Source organism: Doryrhamphus excisus, chromosome 12, assembly GCF_030265055.1.
Source record: "Doryrhamphus excisus isolate RoL2022-K1 chromosome 12, RoL_Dexc_1.0, whole genome shotgun sequence".
Lineage (NCBI taxonomy): Eukaryota > Metazoa > Chordata > Actinopteri > Syngnathiformes > Syngnathidae > Doryrhamphus > Doryrhamphus excisus.
The window spans coordinates 14,892,244-14,911,168 of NC_080477.1; the positions used below are offsets into that span (position 1 = coordinate 14,892,244).

Sequence of the window (18,925 nt, forward strand, 5' to 3'; positions counted from 1 at the left end):
AAGTCAGTTAATGTCATATTTCTCCAAACCAAATGTTTCTTTTAAAGGACCATAATCAAGTTGAATTTGACTTTATTATATGTGTAAAATGTATAATTGCTGGACCTTTGTGAACCGAGCACAGGGCTGACATGGTTGATATTAAAATAATTGCAGGAAGGAGAGATCATTTTAAAAGTCATAAAAACTTTTTTTCCAGGGGATGCACAGAGGCAACTGGAAGAAGTCAGAAACAAGGAATTTACAGGAAGATGGGTTTGTGGAGCTTCGGAAATAAATGAAGATGCTCAAACGGTACACATGGAAGACATGGAACTGCCATTGTTCTGACCGCCAACAGACTGGAGCATCACGCAACACTCGCTGGCACAGAACAATAAAGGATCTGCTGTTGTATTGTTGGAAGGTTTATTAGAGTTGAAGTGCTAATTAACTCCTGGTAAATCATATACATTGTATTACCTACAGTACTGTATATCTGAGTGTTGAAAGAAGTGAGTGTTGAACTTACATATTACAACTCACATATTTTATCCAATTCTGTTGAAGTGCTTCAAATAACAAACACACTGCACTGAATTGATTCTGAATGTTTAACTTTCATACAATGCTTCAATTTTCGAGCCTTGAGAAATCATCATTTATCAATCAAATGAACATATTACAGCGATTTTATATGGACAGGTAAAACAGAGCTTTTTTAGATCGTATTATAAGAAATGTGTGATATTTTCTTGTGTTTGTAACCATATTTAACTACAGAACAAGTTATTGATTCTTGGGTGTTTCATGCTGTGGTAGACACACATTTGTGTACCTTATTCATGCATACGGCCATTAAAAACAACAACACAAACATCCATGATGTCTCCAGGGCTCCATGTAAGTGAGGGCTGATATTGAAGATAATGTACATGTTATTGTATACCTAATATCTCATTAAAATAGGCACATGTAGACAAACAACCATTCACACTCACATTCATACCTATGGACAATTTGGAGTCGCCAGTTAACCTAGCATGTTTTTGGAATGTGGGAGGAAACCGGAGTACCCGGAGAAAACCCACGCATGCACGGGGAGAACATGCAAACTCCACACAGAGATGCCCGAGGGTGGAATTGAACCCTGGTCTCCTAGCTGTGAGGTCTGCACGTTACCACTTGAACGCCGTGCAGCCAGCAAATAGGTAAATAATAATAAAACATGTTTGGGTGGACTAATGAAGACATATCTTAAATGCACCACCCACCACTACTGTGTTTTATGTCTAACTCGACTTATATGACGGTCATAGAAACTGAACTAATTCATAATATGGTTTTGCTTTTTACCTCAGCAACATAGCTCTGACAGCATGAAAATGACTTCCACCAGCTGTCTCATCATTTGTTTACTAAAGAAAGATCATCTCTCTGCAGGTCTCCAAGAGGGGCAAAAATCATTGCAGCATTCTCACCATCACAGCTGGGAAGAGCGTGACTCCACTGATGATTTTGCTCACAAACAATGGGCTCCTGATCACTCAGCGTATATCCTAGGTCGCATGTAAACGAGACGCGAGAGCCGATGGAGAAGCTGCTGCCATGGCGACGTCCATTGACCGGTATACCAGGGTCAAGACAAGAGTCAGACTCCATTTTCACACCTGGAATTCACATCACACGTGCATAAATGCCACAGAGTCAAGAGGGTGTGTGTGGATACGTGCGCATACATAACAGGGTTGTCATTACACATTTATGAATATACGATTTGAGTGCAGCCTTCATATTCTGTATGAAACGTTTCTCATTGCATGTCTGCTAACTTGTTATCACTCAGCCAATCCTTACTCTCGTATCTGATGCTGAAGCCTGTTGCTGAGCGACTGTTGTCAGTGGTGAACAACAGGAACAGGAAGTTGGATGTAGAAATCAGGAAATGAGGTGCCTGGGTGCCGTGGTATTCCCCAATCAGGGGGGAGGAGGATGAGGGGCCATCCCTGATTTCTAGTGTATCATAGTTGACTTCAGTCTGGAACCTGGGCAGCGACACAAAACAAGGCAAATGCAATGTTGTGGAATAGATCTTTAAACATCAAACTCCAAGATGACTTGTGTATGCAAACATTTTAATTGCACAGCTAACAACTGAAGCAACAGATGAGTACTTCCATGTTCAACCTGCTTATTATTTATCTAAGTGATCATCAACATATTTCAGTTGCTGTGCATGAGAACATGTTTTCCCTCACTTCCTGTTTTCTTTCAATTCAAAAGGCATCTTTTTTTCCCTCAAGAACTTTCTTGGATTAAAGTAGCCATGCCTTCTCCAACCTATCATTATTGGAGAATAAACATTATAGGGATAGGGTATTATTTGAACACAATTAACTATTGGCAGAGATAGAGGAGATAAAGAAGACGCACAAAAAAAAAAAAAAACCCACAAGCTGCAATTTAAAATAACTTGAAAATATTCGTACAAAACTAAACAGCAAAGTTGTGTTGTGTCTGCACAACAGATTTGCATAAATGCAATCCAACACAAATTGAATGCCTTATAGGCAGCAAGGGTGATGTGGCCTTTATGTTTAAGTTCCAAAATAGATAGATTTCAGCCACAGCAATTTCATGCTATGCTGCTTCTGCTTGTGGCTCATTGCCAGAAAGAAAAAGTGAAACTCCATCATTAATCATTTACTGCAGCACATACTACGTTTACATTTATCTGACCATCTCATAGCACCTGACTAACTGAAAGAGTGACTGACTCAACCAAAAAACTGCATTTCCCATAGAAACTGCATGTGCATGCAGAGAAGGGGTGCCAGCTAACGATGGCTGAAGCGGAGGTTGCGACAGTTTGGAACTCGCCCTGACAGAATCGGAGAAGATCTGAGGCGGTCCACCTCTTAGAGGCACTGCCACAGAGAGCTCCGCTTTGACTGATGATCATCCCAAGACCCGCGGCAGACTAACTCTCCTGATGTCACTTCATCTTTGAACGGGGGCTATTATGTCATTTCAGTTGACTTCATATACAGTGGTATGAAAAAGTTTGGGCACCCTTGGTCATTTCCAGGATTTTACTTTATAAACAACTCCTTGTTTGGATTAGCAATTTCAGTTAAATACAGAACTTGTGCAATAATTATTGCATAAATTTGGGTCCCTTTGTTGTTTTATTGATTTGAATACCTTTGACACTAATTACTGGAACGCAAAATTAGTTTGGTAAGCTCATTGACCCTTGACCTGCTGACACAAGTGAAGCCAATCATGAGAAAGGGTATTTAAGGTGCCCAGTTGCAAGTTGCATCTTCTCTGAAGAGTAGCAACATGGAAGCCTCAAAACAACTGGTTGTTCAACATCATGGTTTAGGGGAAGGATACAAAAAGCTAGCTCAGGTTACACTCTGAGGAACATAGTGTGGAAATGGTTAAGGCCCGGAGTGACAGGCCAAGAAAAATCTCATATAAGCAGAGGTAAAGGATGGTGGGAACAGTCAAAGTCAACCCACAGACCAGCTCCAAAGACCTACAAAATGATCTTAGTGTTGATGGTGTCACTGTGCATCGTTCCTATTCAGTGCACTTTGCACAAGGAGATGCTGTACGGGAAAGTAATACGGAATAAGCTTTTTCTGCGCACATGCCACAAACAGAGTCACTTCAGGTATGTTAAAGCACATTTGGACAAGCCAGCTTCATTTTGGAATAAGGTGTTGTGGACTGATGAAACTAATTATTTAACATATAAATAAATAATTATTTGGACATAAATTCTCTCAACAGGATTTAGGTCAGGGGAGGCATCTCATTATTATTTCATCTTGGAGACTTTAAATATTTTTTTCATGTTTATAGAAAAAAAACATTGGATTATTCAGTGTGCGCTGCAATGTCAGTTAAATGTCATTTTTGTCCCTTATTGACTTATTCAATTTTATACAGCTTGGATTTGGAAAATGTGCATAAAAAAGGTGATGCAGCCAAAATAGTCACTTGCCTCATACAGCATTTCTGCACACAGTGTATAGTTTAAGGAAAGAAAAGTAATGCAATGTGTAAAACTCACATACCACAGGACTACTACTATAATTAGCTTTTTTCTAAATGTCCCTTGCAAAGTGCATGCAGTGCAACAATCACTGCAAAGGCAACACCAAAAGAAATGTGCCCCGATGGCAACAAAAACTTACCTGTCAAAGTGTATCTTCACAGCGTGATCAGGCAGGGCTTCTATCACCCACTGGCAGTTGAGAGAATCTTTATAGAAGGAAGGCCATCCAGGAGACAGAAGAACTCCAGCCGGAGCAGTAAGATGGCCCCCACATGGCGCTACGGTGAGAAGAAGGAATACGCAATTCATTTTCTTTTCTTCTTTTTTAGTCTTGGTATCCATTTTTCATAACCACAACAAATCAATCCAGTTTATTTAAAATCTGTAATCCTTTCAGAATGTCTAAATTGTTAAGGAACACATTCAGATTCATTAAATAATACCACGCTGAGTCTGACTAGTTCACATTCAGGCCTAAATAATTATGGCTTGATTATTGGTGAGGAAATCCATATTATGTATGTTTCAAATGATGCCAGAATGGCTTTTTGCTTCTTTGCAGCTCAGTTGGCTGCAGGCAGTAACATTTAATCCCCACTCAGTAGAAATTCCATTTTGAAATAAAGATATTAACATTTGTATAGTTTGCATTACACATCAAAATAGATGATATTATGAAAACATATTCAAATGTGTTTTCATTGGATCTGAATTCAAAATGAGAGCATTTCATAATGTGTGAGTTCAGAAGTCTGGTGAGAAACGCTTGGTGACACTATAAACTTTTCCCAATGATAATCCATTACTCATGCATGTCACAAACAGAACGGGCGTGTGTTTACCTTCACAGCGTGGTACTGCCGCAGACCAAACAACATTTCCATCCTGAATGATGCAGGTGACCTGGTCTGACCCCTGTAAACATTTATCTATGATTTAAGAGGCTCCTCATTGCCATACAGGAATGCAAAAGTCATTCTAACATAATATTGTTTTTTTTTTAATTGTGTCATATCAATTACCTGTGTTCTAATGAATCCTTGGTCACAACGGAAAGCCACGGAGCTGCCAAGCTGAAATTGGTCGCCATATCTTTGACCATTGACAGGGACGCCTGGATCGTGACACTCATTCTGGCCAAATGCTATAAAGACATCAATAGAAAATACGATCACCTATTCAAACTCAAAATTTGAGTTCAATACAGGAATTAAGGCTGCACGGTGATAAGTGGTTAGCATGCAGGCCTCACAGCTAGGAGACCCGAGTTCAATTCCACCCTTAGCCATCACTGTGTGGAGTTTGCATGTTCTCCCCATGCATGTGTGGCGAACAAATCATGACTAACTGGTATTCCATTAACTATAAGTTTATTATATTGGTTTTCATTTCCAGTAGTTTAGAGCGGCACTGCGAGCTGTTTCTAATATTGTGTCTACATCGTGTATCTACAGGACAGAGGCTACTGTTGTTTTACATCTCATTTGTGGTTTTGTTACATTGTAATTAAATACAAATAACGCATTTGTAATTTTAAAATATGGGTATGGCAACTCTGTCATGTTTATCTTTATTTTCTCTCCATTCCAGAGATTAAACTGATCCCACCAAAGTCTACATGCAGCCATCGGATGTGTCTAAGGTTAATTAGCTACTGATTGAGAGGAAATGAGACGAGAGAATACAGGGGGAAAATGCTATTGCATCAAGTCATGTGTACTGAAAAAAAAAATCATAAATCTACATTTATTATGCAAGGTATGTTTGTAAATGGATATGTGTACGTATCTGCATGTATGACTGCATATGTGAAGGCTAAAGATAACATCAACTGAACACACACGTCATCTTTGCATCAAGGTAGTTTTGCATCCAATCTGAGGAGTCCAAAACTCTACTGCTGCCAGTTTTAGCTGTTGAGGAAAACTTTTGTTTATTTTCCAATTCTGTGCATGCAATGTTGTCACTGAGTCACTTTTCTGTTTCTTTTTGTTGATGTCTTCACATCCTGAACTTGTGTCTGTTCTGTCATTCACCGGTTGCTGTTCACCCGTTCCTGATCTTTGCCTGCTGTATTGGATTTTTATTTGCTTTTTATTTTTTTGAGTTTTCAGCCATGGAGCACACTTCTTTTCTCCCGCTGCTGCCTGTCAACTTCAGTGAAGTCTTTGTTCTGCTTAACTACTGCCTCCATGTTGTCTTTCTACATTCGGGTCCTTTTTCTGATTCTGTGACAGATCCTACAAAAACAAGTCTAGGTGATAAGGAAACAAGATGCTGAATGTAAAATGTACCGAATGAAGCAGGACTAATGTGAAACATCAACAAGTTGATGATAAAAAGGTGTCTCAATGTAGATCAAAAAGAGCGACACCTACTTGTATAGCTGATATTGAAGCCTTTGCCGGTGTTGGAGTGATCCGACTGAAATTCCAGTCTCATTATGTGTCCGTTTGAAGCGATTTGGGATGGAACATCCTTTCCAGAGAATGTCCCAAATGTTGTTGGCTCGGATACACCTGACAGAGAAGTTTTGATTGCTCAGAATACACTCGTCAATACGCTGAAGTCTAACTTAACCAAACAATAAATAACAAACAAGTAAGAGAAACAATACTGAATAAAGTCTGCTTTTGAAAAGAGATCATATATCATATATATATATATATATATATATATATATATATATATATATATATATATATATATATATATATATATATATATATATATATATATATATATATATATATATATATATATATATCATAATATATCATATTTTCAAAAATGTCAGACACTATCACTAAACTGCTTGTAGCACTGGAATCATGAATGTATCTGTACCATGAGCGAACCACGTATAGAATGCACTCCACAGAGTGAAATCTGAGTGATTAATAATTGAACATACATGCCTTGTCATACATGGTCCAAGTCTCACACATGTATTTGTTTATCCCATTATATTTTGCTACACTAATTGGCTGTTATTCAAGTCTGACATCCGCCCATTGAGTGAAATGTATACAGTATGAAAGCACTCTGCAAATCAGAATGATTCATTCATGGTTCATCATCCATTCAATGGATAATATCTCATCATTAGACAGTGACAGTCGAGCTGTCTAAAGATTAGACACTAATGTAATGACTCGAGCTGGATATACAGTTTTCTTGTATACTTCGCCTCCATACTGTAGTATGTCCATTCATTGCATTCTGTGTCCATTGTCCATACAATCAAGCACAATAGCTAGTTTGAGAAAGTACATTTTGGATCGATTAAGTCATGTATAAGATAAAACAAACGCTGAAATGAAACTGTCATTTTAGCCTATGACATTGTTTGTACAGTACTGCAGACAACTGATGCTTGTTGTCACATTTGCAGGTTGGCATGACCTCAAGAAGCACAGGCAGGAACCTAGTGCAGGTAAAGAGTATTTAATTATAAGAGGGTTGCAACGCAAAAGAGGTAAACTGGCATTTGGCACAAAAGTCACACAGCAACAATGGAACAGACCTACAGCAAGCTAGAAACAAGCAATGCACCCACACAGAGAGACGCTACTTGCAGAAGTAAATAATCACAGAAAAATTCCAGAAAGGAAAGTAAAACAGAAAACAGAACAAAATCGGAAGTAATGCAAACTGAAAACTGGAACTGAGGAACTTTGGTTTCCAAAGTGCATATGCCGAGGGACCAGTTACGCCTATATACAGCATCCTTACTTTACCCCATTGAACACTGGGTGCAATTTCCGGGCTGTGACTCATTGAGGGACCTGGCTCAGGTACCAAAGCACCAGACAGGCGTTGGTGGTTCACAAAACAGGTTAGAGGGCTGACAGCAGTTTCAAAAGATGCTGCATTTGAATACATCCTCAGAAGACTGACAGTAAAGGGAACGAGATGTCCTGATCATTAGAGCTATAAATGTATCCTAGAAAATTCTGTCACAATGACAGGAAGTCTTGTACAAAGTATTCATCATGTGCTCGGAGACCTGAAACGCATGATGCTCCTTAAGCCCGTAAAGCGTTCACTGTATACCCATTTAATGAAGCAAAAATAGCACACGTCTTCCCAGCGGCCTGCGCACATGTACCTACGAGTCTTGTGGAACATCAAATGTCAAATACCTATAAGCTCAGAAAGGTTTGACTTCAGCCATCAAAACAGCATTCTGCACTTTTTGTTGCTGTTTTTTTTATTCTGAATAAATGACCATTCTCAACAAAAGCGTTGAGAATAGAATATAGGACATAAGCAATACAGAAGGACCCAGGATCTCTGAAAAATCTCCAAATCGAGGAGAGCTAGTGGCCAGTGAGCATATGGATGACCTGACCACTGTTGCTGACATCCCAACACCTACTGAAGGATGCTGCAGCCTCACCCCAAGTGATGCTACACAGTTTGACCAGTCCCTGTTCCCCTGTGCACAACACCAGGCAAACCTGAAAATACTGCAGCCGGAAAATAACATTTTCTGCTCAAATGTGGCCTGCAGGGTCTGCAAGCTCCTCTTCTACATGAACGCAGAGTATAACTGCCTTATTAGTTATTAGTCCTGATGTTATGTTTATTTGTTTTTCCTTCTAAGTGGCAAAAATGGCCACTTCCTTGAATTGTACTTTTATCGTAGTACATTAGCATTATTTTTTAAGTGACCAATATGGTTACTGGCTTTAGCGCTGCTCACCTTCGTCTTTGACCACCAACCAGTCAAACTGAGGCTCCAGGTCAAAGTCTGAGAAGAGCAGATGGATGCGGCTCCCTGGTTCCGAAATAATCAACCACACGCAGTTGAGGTTGTTGCCGTATTCCTCGGGATAGTTTGGGGATAGCACGGTTCCAGACGGGGCCGTGAAGTTGAAGAAACATGAGACTGGGAGGACAAAGGACAATAGGGAAGAAATGATGTTAAATAAAAAGGTAATTAAGTGAGAACACAGACAGAGAGGAAAGGGGATGCAAAGGGGACATAGAGGAATGCTTAAATAAAAACTCAATTAATTTTACTGTTTTAGAGCAGAAAAGCAATTTAAAAGATAACACGACTACTTACAGACACAGCTGGGTTTATTACCAGACCACTGGTTATTATGCTGGCACGTGATGCTCCTCTCGCCGACCAATTCAAACGCAGACTGGCAAAAGAAGGTCAGCACATCCCCGTGCTGGAAGCCATCGCCGCTACGGCGACCGAACACCGGCACTCCGGGATCGCCGCAGCCACCCTTTTCAATCTCTGTGACACACAATAAAAAGAACACTTTTTTAACACAGATAATTAATGCCAACATGCAAGATAGTGACATTCTGATAAGAATTCTTCTTTTCAGGTAACGTAAGAACAATGAAGGAAGGAAATGTAGGGATAGTTTACCATTTGTAAGTCTGTCAATGGTACATAGTACAACATAATACAATATATAATACAATATGCTGAAACTTCATTCGGCACTAGGCTATAGTCTCTCCACTGTAGAGTCTACAGTGTATTTATAAAGGCGGTATTAGCTTCTTCTCATAATTCTCTTCGATCGTCATAAGAAATAAGACTTCATACAATACAATTGTATAAGAATGAATGAGCTGATGCTTTTTCATGTTGAAAAAGGTCTTCAGAGGTTCATTTAGGGTTTCGGATTCGACTGACTCCTCTCCATATTTCCCCGTGGAGACTTCATGGCAAATCAGACTCGGAACTCCTTGGAAAATAGCCAGAATGTGCTGTGAGGTCATATTTCTGTGCAGTCGCAGATACAAGAATGATGTGCTAGGTACTTTACCTATGGATACTGTCACTGCAACCTGGACACTGTTTACTCTACATCGACATCTCTCCAGTCTACAGTCTCCTGGTAGTAGTCAGCGAGGACAACTTCAACAAATATACAGAACTGGATTGCAAATGGTGTATAGTACTTCAAATAACTGCAGCTATATAGCTGTCAAAACCAAATAGTTTGTATTTTAGAATCACTCACTCATTTGGGAGTGTGAGTTAATCTCTTGTTTGTCGTGGTTAATTGGTTCAAGACATGACTGAAAATAGGAGTCCTTATTTATAAGTGCAATATTTTTGTATTTAGAGCATAAAAAAGCCTGTTTATGCATACAAATTGTTCTAAATACAGTTTCCAACATTAATAGAGCCTCTGGACATGAACTAACACCCCTATAGTCACCTTTACACTCCTATTACCCAACAAAGTAGAAATAATAAGCGTGCATAAACCATTTAAGACATAAACATGACTTATAAATCTATTACATAGGTGAGCTATGTGGTGGGCAGAGAGGGACTTACATCTGTGGTTCAGGGTTCAGTTTTAGTTTGGCGTGGGTTACTGACGCAACAGCAGCCAGTTTTAACCGTGATAGACTGAAGCTGTGAATTCTAATCGGAAAGTATACATGCAAATTCCCCTGTTTCACCAAAAACAATTTCTCCCCAAGAAAGTAAGTCACTTTCACACACCACTTACATAGAGAAGAAATATACGGGAATCAGACACACAATCTGGAAAGGGTGTGGCACTTTAGGAGGCGGCATATGCTGATTTTAAGATAAAAGTAATACGCAAAGTAGTCTTCAAACAACTGCTAATAGCATCTAAAAATATGATACATTGTATTTCCAAAAAAACGTTGAGGTACCATATGTTATGAGTGCATTCTGCATAATAGTGGAGTGGGGTTGACCGAAAAAAAGCACACACACTGTCCACTCATATCATGTCGTTAAAAGGGAAAATGAGGTCCCGCTCTTCAAATTTAAGCAATAGCTACTTTCTTTAGAAGAGAGCTGACAGCAGCCCTGATTGGCCTGTCGACAACATGACATAAACACTGCAGGGGACACCAGCAGCCAAGCTAATGTGGCTATGTCAAGGCAGAGAAAATGGGCTGATTTTCTTGTGTGTGTGTGTGTGTGTGTGTGTGTGCGTGCGCACTGCAAAGCTAATGAACATGATAGAACCTTTAAGAGGTCCGTTCTGACATGTTCCTTCTACTAGCTAAGCTGTCGTGAGGGACGTTGCAGAGCAATTTAGCTTTACTTTTGAAAGGCAAAACAATAAGTGGTCCAACAGGATGATGTTTATGCCAGCGAATAAAGGATGGAGGATGTCTGTAAGTGTTCTTTAAACACATGAGATCTCACTCTGGTGCCTTCCTTAAAGAGACTATATGCAGTGAGTTCCTGTTGATGTACCCCCCACTAGGGTTGTGGGGTATGGGTGGAGCTAATCCCAACTGACGGTGGACTGGAAGCAGCTAGGGTACACCCTGCATTGGACTCCAGCCAATCACAGTTTATTTATTATTATTTACTTACAGGGACAGTGAATATTAATACCCTTCTTGTCTGTAAAGAACTTTGAATTACCTTGTGTACGAATGGTGCGCTATAAATAAACTTGCCTTGCCTTGCCTAATTGACATTTCCATCAATATGCCAGAATTAGCCAAAATAATTAGCCAATACATACTGTAGCATTATAAGCTAGCTGTTGTTTTCTCATGTTTCACATAAGGATTGTGAATGATGGGCAACATTCTCGAAAAAGAGCAGTTCCCCTTTAAGGGTGAGTTGTATACAATGCCTTTAATATAACTCCTATCCCTCAATTGGGTCAATATATTGTGGTTTGTTGGTGCCAGTTCAAGATTAGCATGGTAGCGGTTGGCCAGCAATCACATTCAATGACTTTGGAGACTTTTTTTTCCCATTTTGTCCTTCCTTAATGGGAAAGGGTTTTTTAATCAGCTGATATTTTTTGGCATTAAAATGTGACATTATACCGGTCATCTTGTAACACATGCTCCACCATGCTCCTGGATTAGCTTTGGGCAAATACACCTCAAGGTGAGTAGTCACAGTGTGTGCAAAGGGTAGCACACTGTTAATGTGTGTGTGTGTGTGTGTGTGTGTGTGTGTGTGTGTGTGTGTGTGTGCATGTGGCAATTGTCTATTTCACTCATTATCTTTCTTCAGTTTTGTTCTCCAGTGTTTAAGTGATTCCTGTCTTTTACTTTCTTTAAAGAGTTTTACTGGAGCGCATCATCTGAATTTGCATCTCAATGCAACACTTCATGTGTCTTTTCCTTTTTTTGCTCCCCAATACGTGGTTATTATGCAAAGTATTATACATAAATAGGCAAAGGCATACAACATGCAATGCAGCTGATGAATTTAAATATTATGCAGGAGGAAAAGGCATTGATGAATACTTCAGCAAGTTTTTGGAATACTGTTTTGGGTGTTTCAATCTGGTTAATTACAAATGAAATACGGTCTACTTTCTCACAATTCCACACACATATAATTTCATGTTCATAAACACAAGTTTAAAGTGATTACGCCTGTCAGGATAAGATATTTTGCTGGACGATAACTATCCTACAAATTATTGCCAATGATAAATTATAATATTGTCAACATTACTTTTAGACAATTTTTAAATGAATATTATGATAATATATGGAATAATATTGGGAGTACACTGTGTCAAAACAATTTAATTTCTCAAGAGTATTCAACATTGTAATTGGAATGTCAAGAGTTTCTAAATACAATAAATAAACAATGTAATACATCAAAAAAACAAGCAACATAAAATGTCCTAAAAAAATCACAATCACAACCAAAAGCAAGAAAAAATAGAACTCTCTGAAGAGAGACAATAAAATGCATGAATACTCCGGTTTCCTCCCACATTCCAAAAACATGCTAGGTTAATTGGCGACTCCAAATTGTCCATAGGCATGAATGTGAGTGTGAATGGATGTTTGTCTATATGTGCCCTGTGATTGGCTGGCGACCAGTCCAGGGTGTACCCCGCCTCTCGCCTGAAAGAGCGGTGCAGAATCTGGGTGCTGAGCAGCTGAAGAGCCGAACACTGAAAGTAGTCATCTTAAAACGAGGAGTCGCGAACAGGGCAGCGGATGATGAACGAGTGAGTGAGCGGGATGTGGGGGAAGATCGGTTTTAAAACCACTGTTTTAAACAACATGGATTGGGAACAAAATGTGCATTATTAAGTGAGGTTTCCAGCAAGTGGTTTATGTATAACTAATGTAAAGACTAAATTATAATTACTATTAATTATGCCAACATTAAGTGAGAGCTCCAGACGAAGACATGCGGTGCTGAAAAAGGGGTAAAAATGCATTATTCACATTGATGCAGCCTTCGCAGGCGATTGCCTTCAGCCTGAAAAGTTGGCAGTCACAGTCCACTGAAAGCCTCAGTTACTGTAATGTGATGTGTTTCTTTATGATGTTAACGCTGTCTCTCTCTCCCTCACACTCAGTTGTGCACACACAAACCTACAAAGTTGCAAAAAATGTGTAAGGTTATTCAGCGGCACACATGCTGCAAGTATATACACCCACTTGCAGAGTCGAATAACTCTCAGGGTGTTACACGGCTCTGGGTCCTTAAAAGGATGACATTATAGGATGTGACAGCATGGCAGGGGCACAAAAGGAACACCAAAAGCCAATTGTTTAGTTATCCTGGGGGGGAAAAACACAGGCTGCAAGTATATCTAGAAGCCATTAAGTATCAGCATGTTATTTGTTTGCTTCTTTCTTCTCCTTTCATGTTATCACTTTTTGTACATTCCGAAAGTAAATACTTAGTCTGTCCTGTCTGTCTCCAGTAAATCAAAAGTGCAACGCATGCAAAGTTTACACCGGACTGTGAAGGATAGCATAATACCTCGCTTCTCGCCCCAAAGACAGCTGGGATAGGCTCCAGCATACCCCCGCCACCCTAATGAGGATAACCACCATAGAAAATGGATGGATGGAAACAAACTGAGCAATTCCTCGATTAGCACAATTCATTACTTCCACACCAGCCTGTGATAACTTCATTTCTGAAGTAGGATTCATTAATAAAATTGAATATTTTCAGACTTATGTCATAAAAAAGCCATGTGCCCTGTTTTAAATATGTTTTTAGAGCCCTGTAGACATTAACTAATACCCCTATAGTAACTTTACATTTGTATTACCCACTATACCAGACGTCACAAGAGTAAATAAGACAATTAAGCTATAAATATGACTTGTGATCATGTGTGTTGTTATAAATGTGTTCCATTGGGAACTGAGGAGTGAGAGGACAGGAAGTGATGTTGGTGTTGTGAGATAATTCAAACCTGTGCTAAAAGCTTGTTGTTCTTGTGATCAAGTCTGGTGTTTGTGTGTCTCAGTGAGCATTACAGTACAATTACTGACACCTAGTGACCAGTGTGGAATGAAACCCACAGTGTTATGTGACGTTCTTATACAGTGGTATGAAAAACTTTGGGCACCCGTGACAATTTTACTTTATGAATCACTGGTTGTTGGGATCAGCACTTTCATTTGAATATATAGCATCATATAGCAAACAAACACAGTGATAGATGACTCACCAGTAGGGAAAATGTACGCAAACATTTTTGCGTATATTTTCAACACAAGTGGGACACAGGCTAATCAAGGTTCCTATGTATTTCCTTATGCATTTTCCAGTCATTTTGCGACTGCTATGTGAGCCATGCAGCGTTCAAACTTTAGCTGAAGTGAACCGAACAGCACCGCATTTCACCTTCACATCAACCTCTCAGGTTGCGTTCACATCATACATCAGAGCAACCACACCAGAGTTGGAGTTAAACCTAACTAAACATGACAGGTGTGAACACAGCTTTAGACTTGTATGAATATCACTCTTTATTTACACCAATCCCGCTACTGTGCAAGGTTACCTGCTCCCTGCACAATGACAATAATAAAGTCATGAATCTAATTTCATGTGTAAATCTAATATGCATGGACAAGAAGGTGAGTCATTCTGATGCAAATAGATTCAACTCAACATTTTAATTATAAACATTGGATTTATAGCATCTGAAGAAGAGAATTTTTGATGGAAGAAACCTGGCTTATATTATCCTCTTCACTCAATCTACTCAGTCTCCCTGGTGATATCACTCACTTGGACGAACAGACTTCTTTAATTTGTTACTGTGACATTTGAGGATACGCGGCTATGGATGACAAAAACAAACACATATGCTAATTTTAGAGGACCGTGCTGGTGTGCCTGAGCCCTGGAATATGTGAGTGTGTGTGTGTGTGTGTGTGTGTTTATAAAAAATGAGGTTACCTTGCCTACCTCTGGTCTATACAGTACCTGGATTCTTCTTGTGTACAGTAGTCCTGCTAATACACAAACAGACATAGAAACACCCACACAGCCAAACACCAATATAAACACTCTTGGTGTCAACTTCAAACCAGAATTAACCAGAGTTAATAAAGAGCAAAAAGGACAACATATGGAAGAATCCATGCCACACACACCCACACACCCACAAACTAAACCATAATACACACTTGATACTAAGCGAGCGGACTCCCTTGCCGAGTGACTGAACCTGGACCATCAGTGAATCAAAGGGTAGCAAACCAGAACCAAGAGCACAAACTTGATCTCCTCCATATACTCTTCCTTGACTTATGTGAGATATCTTCTCAGTCAATTTGTCATTTTGTCCCATTCTACCAATTCCTCAGTGTTCCTGCCTGCCTGCCTGCCTGGATCCAATTACCTCCATCTTTTACCTCGCTCACCTTTTCTGTCACTTGTATTCAATTGAGCTGAATCAACTTACTTGCTGTAGCAGCATGCTAAGAAGTCATATTTAATCACAAAATGCATGGTGCGTCCTATAAATAATGAACGTTTACACAAACTCGGACATCGTCCCTTCTCACCCTCACGTCCTCTTCCTGTCATGTCTTTATCTCTTTCTCTCACTCTGTGTGAGCTTGTGCATAATATAAAAATAACCAAGCAAAACGATCAACTGATTGACTCATAATTCATTTATTACCTTCTTGTAATTCACAGTTACAGGCACACACAAAAACACACACCCAGTCACACACTCAAGAGGGGGAAAACAGGGTTGTGTTTACGACTAAATAAGAGCGTCAGCAATAATGTGACTTTCACACTCCATTATGTGAGCTTGTGTGTGTGTGTGTGTGGTAAACAAAAAGGTTCAAGGTGTTTCATGAGGACATACCGTCGTATACTGCCTTGAACCCTGCAGAGCCGATTGTGTCATCTGACTGCAGATGAAGCCACATCTGATTGGACAAGCTCACGATGATGTCAGGTACACTGGAGCCAGTGAGTCTACACACAGACATACACAGAAATTATTAGGATGAAAATAAGAACTTAAGGACAGTTTCAGTGGATAGAATGTTTTCCATGACTTGGCGACTGATAAACACCAGCCACCTCGTTAGGTATCACGGTACATCAACACAAGATAACGTGGTCCAGTTGATCGTTTGGTCAATGGTCAATCCAAGTGAAGACAATACAAGTTTTATGATGATGCCACATTGATTTTGACACATTGATTGTATCTAAGAACGCCCAATGTGCATTCATGCTCCTTCAATAACATTCTCAGCTACAATAAAAATGGGTACACTGTAATAAACAGAAAGTATAAACTACATTACATTCATTCATTCATTCATTCATTTTCTATACCGCTTATCCTCACGAGGGTCGCGGGGGTGCTGGAGCCTATCCCAGCTGTCTTCTGGCGAGAGACGGGGTACACCCTGGACTGGTCGCCAGCCAATCACAGGGCACATATAGACAAACAACCATTCACACTCACATTCATACCTATGGACAATTTGGAGTCACATGCTATGCATATAAAACCAATACACACAATGTAGTTTAGTGAGGAGTTTTGTTATTTTAATGTCCAAGTTCAGGTGTAAGGACGAGGATGCTTACACGTAAAGTACCCGTCGAGTGTCTCCTATCTTCCCTCCGTCCCCCACGGTTAGTGTATCGTAGCCTCGTTCCAGGTCAAACTCTTCAAATGACAGCTTTATGACCTAGAAAACACAGAGAAACTTTTTTAAAAAAGTACATCTGCTGGAAAAAAAGCATAATAACAAATGAGAGGCTTGTTAAACCTGAGACTAATGACACGAATAACACCGCCTAGATGACAGAAAGAAGTACAATCTTTTGTTTCCGGCTGTGACCATTTTCTGTTTTTCAATTAACATGACAAATGCAATCCAAATAAATTGACAGTGAAATGTTTATAATCCAACATAATGAAATAAAACACTTGCTTTTATTTGGCAGACTGCTCTTTTACATTCATAGTTCCAAAAATTGCTCCCGGGGGAGGGGGCTCCGCACTCTTCACTGTGCACCCTCCTGCTGTCTGAGCCTGACAAATCGACTGCTAAATGCTTTACTTGAAGGCACATTGGTCACTTCAGTTGCATGCATGCTGCACTGGATCATCAATCTACCATGTACTCTAAAATGCTGTAATACTGCTATTCCATTATTTGCTGCTTGTCCATTATTTATTAGTTGTAAATCATATCACAGAGAGCATGAACGATGGGGCATTTCTGCTGTGTTCAGTAAACCTCAAAGAAGAACTGGTCTCAGCTGGAGCCTCTGGTGGAATGGAGAACTCCAGTGAAGAATGGGCATGAGATTGTGCATGAGAATCACAGTGAATCACACAGCACTCAATAAAATCTTATTAGAGGTAAAGGAAGAATGTGTAGTGTACGCAGTATAGCTGTGTGTTGTATTTACTCTGCTGAGCTTAAGATGCATTTACTCAGATAAACAAGTCAACATTCCAAATGATTTTTTTTTTCTTAGATGAGAATAATACAGTCTAATAAATAACAAACCGCAAACATTTTGCTGGCTTATGACACTCTGTGATGCTGCCTGTGGCCATATTTATTCATACAATAATGGCTCCATATAATGTGTATATGATGCAAAACTAACAAAAACAAGGGACTGTTTATTTTTTACACATATGCTTGTTTTCAGGCCGTCATCTTTTCAATCATGAACGGTGAGGTTCATGGCTGGTGAGGCACAGTGGAGTTAACAAAATGTTAATGTAGAAGAGAAAATATTCACTTTGGTTAAAAACATGCTTTTAAATAGTCTTCAAAGACCCATTTATTGATTTTTTTATTAACTGAAAAATATTTGTGTTCATACATTTTATCTGCGTAATAAGTAAATGCAACCTATCCTTCTCGAGGAAAAGCTCTGAACCTTTGTTGTAAAAGTCTGATCACCTCATGATGAGCTTGCATGGATAATTCTCCATCTTGGCAGTCAAATTCATTCATTCAGCAGAGCAGTAAACTCTTTTGCAATTGACCTGCTGCTTTCTAGATGGTGCTGCTGCAGTCAGAAAAGAGATGCTGGCTTTTCCTCTTCATGGAAGGATGGCAGTGACAAGCGCCTTCTTGCTCATGCATGCCCCCACCCCTTCAGGATGAGAAAGGTACTCTATCAAACGCCTCCCCTATGACATTTCTATGATCATGGCAACACGGTTGTTGTTCCAGTAGTACAGCACCGTCATGTGTGTCAAAGATAATATTGTGTGTGTGGTCAAATATTTCTTATCTTGTGTAAGGAGAAGTCCGTCTTCCAATGAGTGTTTCTGTTTCAGGTTGGATGCCTTTCAAAAGGGCTAAGTGAAGTGTTTTTACATTGAAGTCATTAGTGAGCAGCAGAGCGGCGAAGGGCAGCTCAATATGCCGTTAACAGTTGTTAAGAACACAGTGAAGTCCCAGCCTACAGGGGTGTACATACACCACTGTAGATCTCTTGGGGCATGATCACAACTTGGGAAAATAAAAAAAAAACAACAAAAAAAAAAAAACAACAAAAGCTTCTCCCAGTATCATAGCCTCTTGAGACAAATGCTTGATGAATGGCTGTGTTATTTTTTTATGTTACAAGCTAGGTTTTCTGCAACC

At 39.6% G+C, this 18,925-nt stretch overlaps 1 protein-coding gene and 1 long non-coding RNA gene across 11 annotated transcripts in view; one reads left to right on the forward strand and one right to left on the reverse strand.

The window, feature by feature from the left end:
- The window catches only part of LOC131139316 (CUB and sushi domain-containing protein 1-like), a 361,438-nt gene that overhangs the window by 104,545 nt on the left and 237,968 nt on the right, over positions 1-18,925 (reverse strand). For all 10 annotated transcript variants that reach the window (XM_058088813.1, XM_058088812.1, XM_058088816.1 and 7 more), the window contains 10 exons: positions 16,893-16,996; positions 16,153-16,265; positions 9,123-9,305; positions 8,757-8,942; positions 6,427-6,567; positions 5,071-5,192; positions 4,891-4,963; positions 4,188-4,326; positions 1,837-2,024; positions 1,461-1,649 (listed from right to left, as the gene is read on the reverse strand). In XM_058088813.1, the coding sequence (XP_057944796.1) occupies positions 1,461-1,649; positions 1,837-2,024; positions 4,188-4,326; positions 4,891-4,963; positions 5,071-5,192; positions 6,427-6,567; positions 8,757-8,942; positions 9,123-9,305; positions 16,153-16,265; positions 16,893-16,996 (1,438 nt within the window). The remainder of the gene's footprint in view (positions 1-1,460; positions 1,650-1,836; positions 2,025-4,187; positions 4,327-4,890; positions 4,964-5,070; positions 5,193-6,426; positions 6,568-8,756; positions 8,943-9,122; positions 9,306-16,152; positions 16,266-16,892; positions 16,997-18,925) is intronic.
- LOC131139320 (uncharacterized) lies at positions 11,790-18,727 on the forward strand. Its single transcript, XR_009132224.1, has 3 exons — positions 11,790-11,930; positions 18,333-18,444; positions 18,616-18,727. It is a non-coding gene; the product is annotated as an uncharacterized LOC131139320 (long non-coding RNA).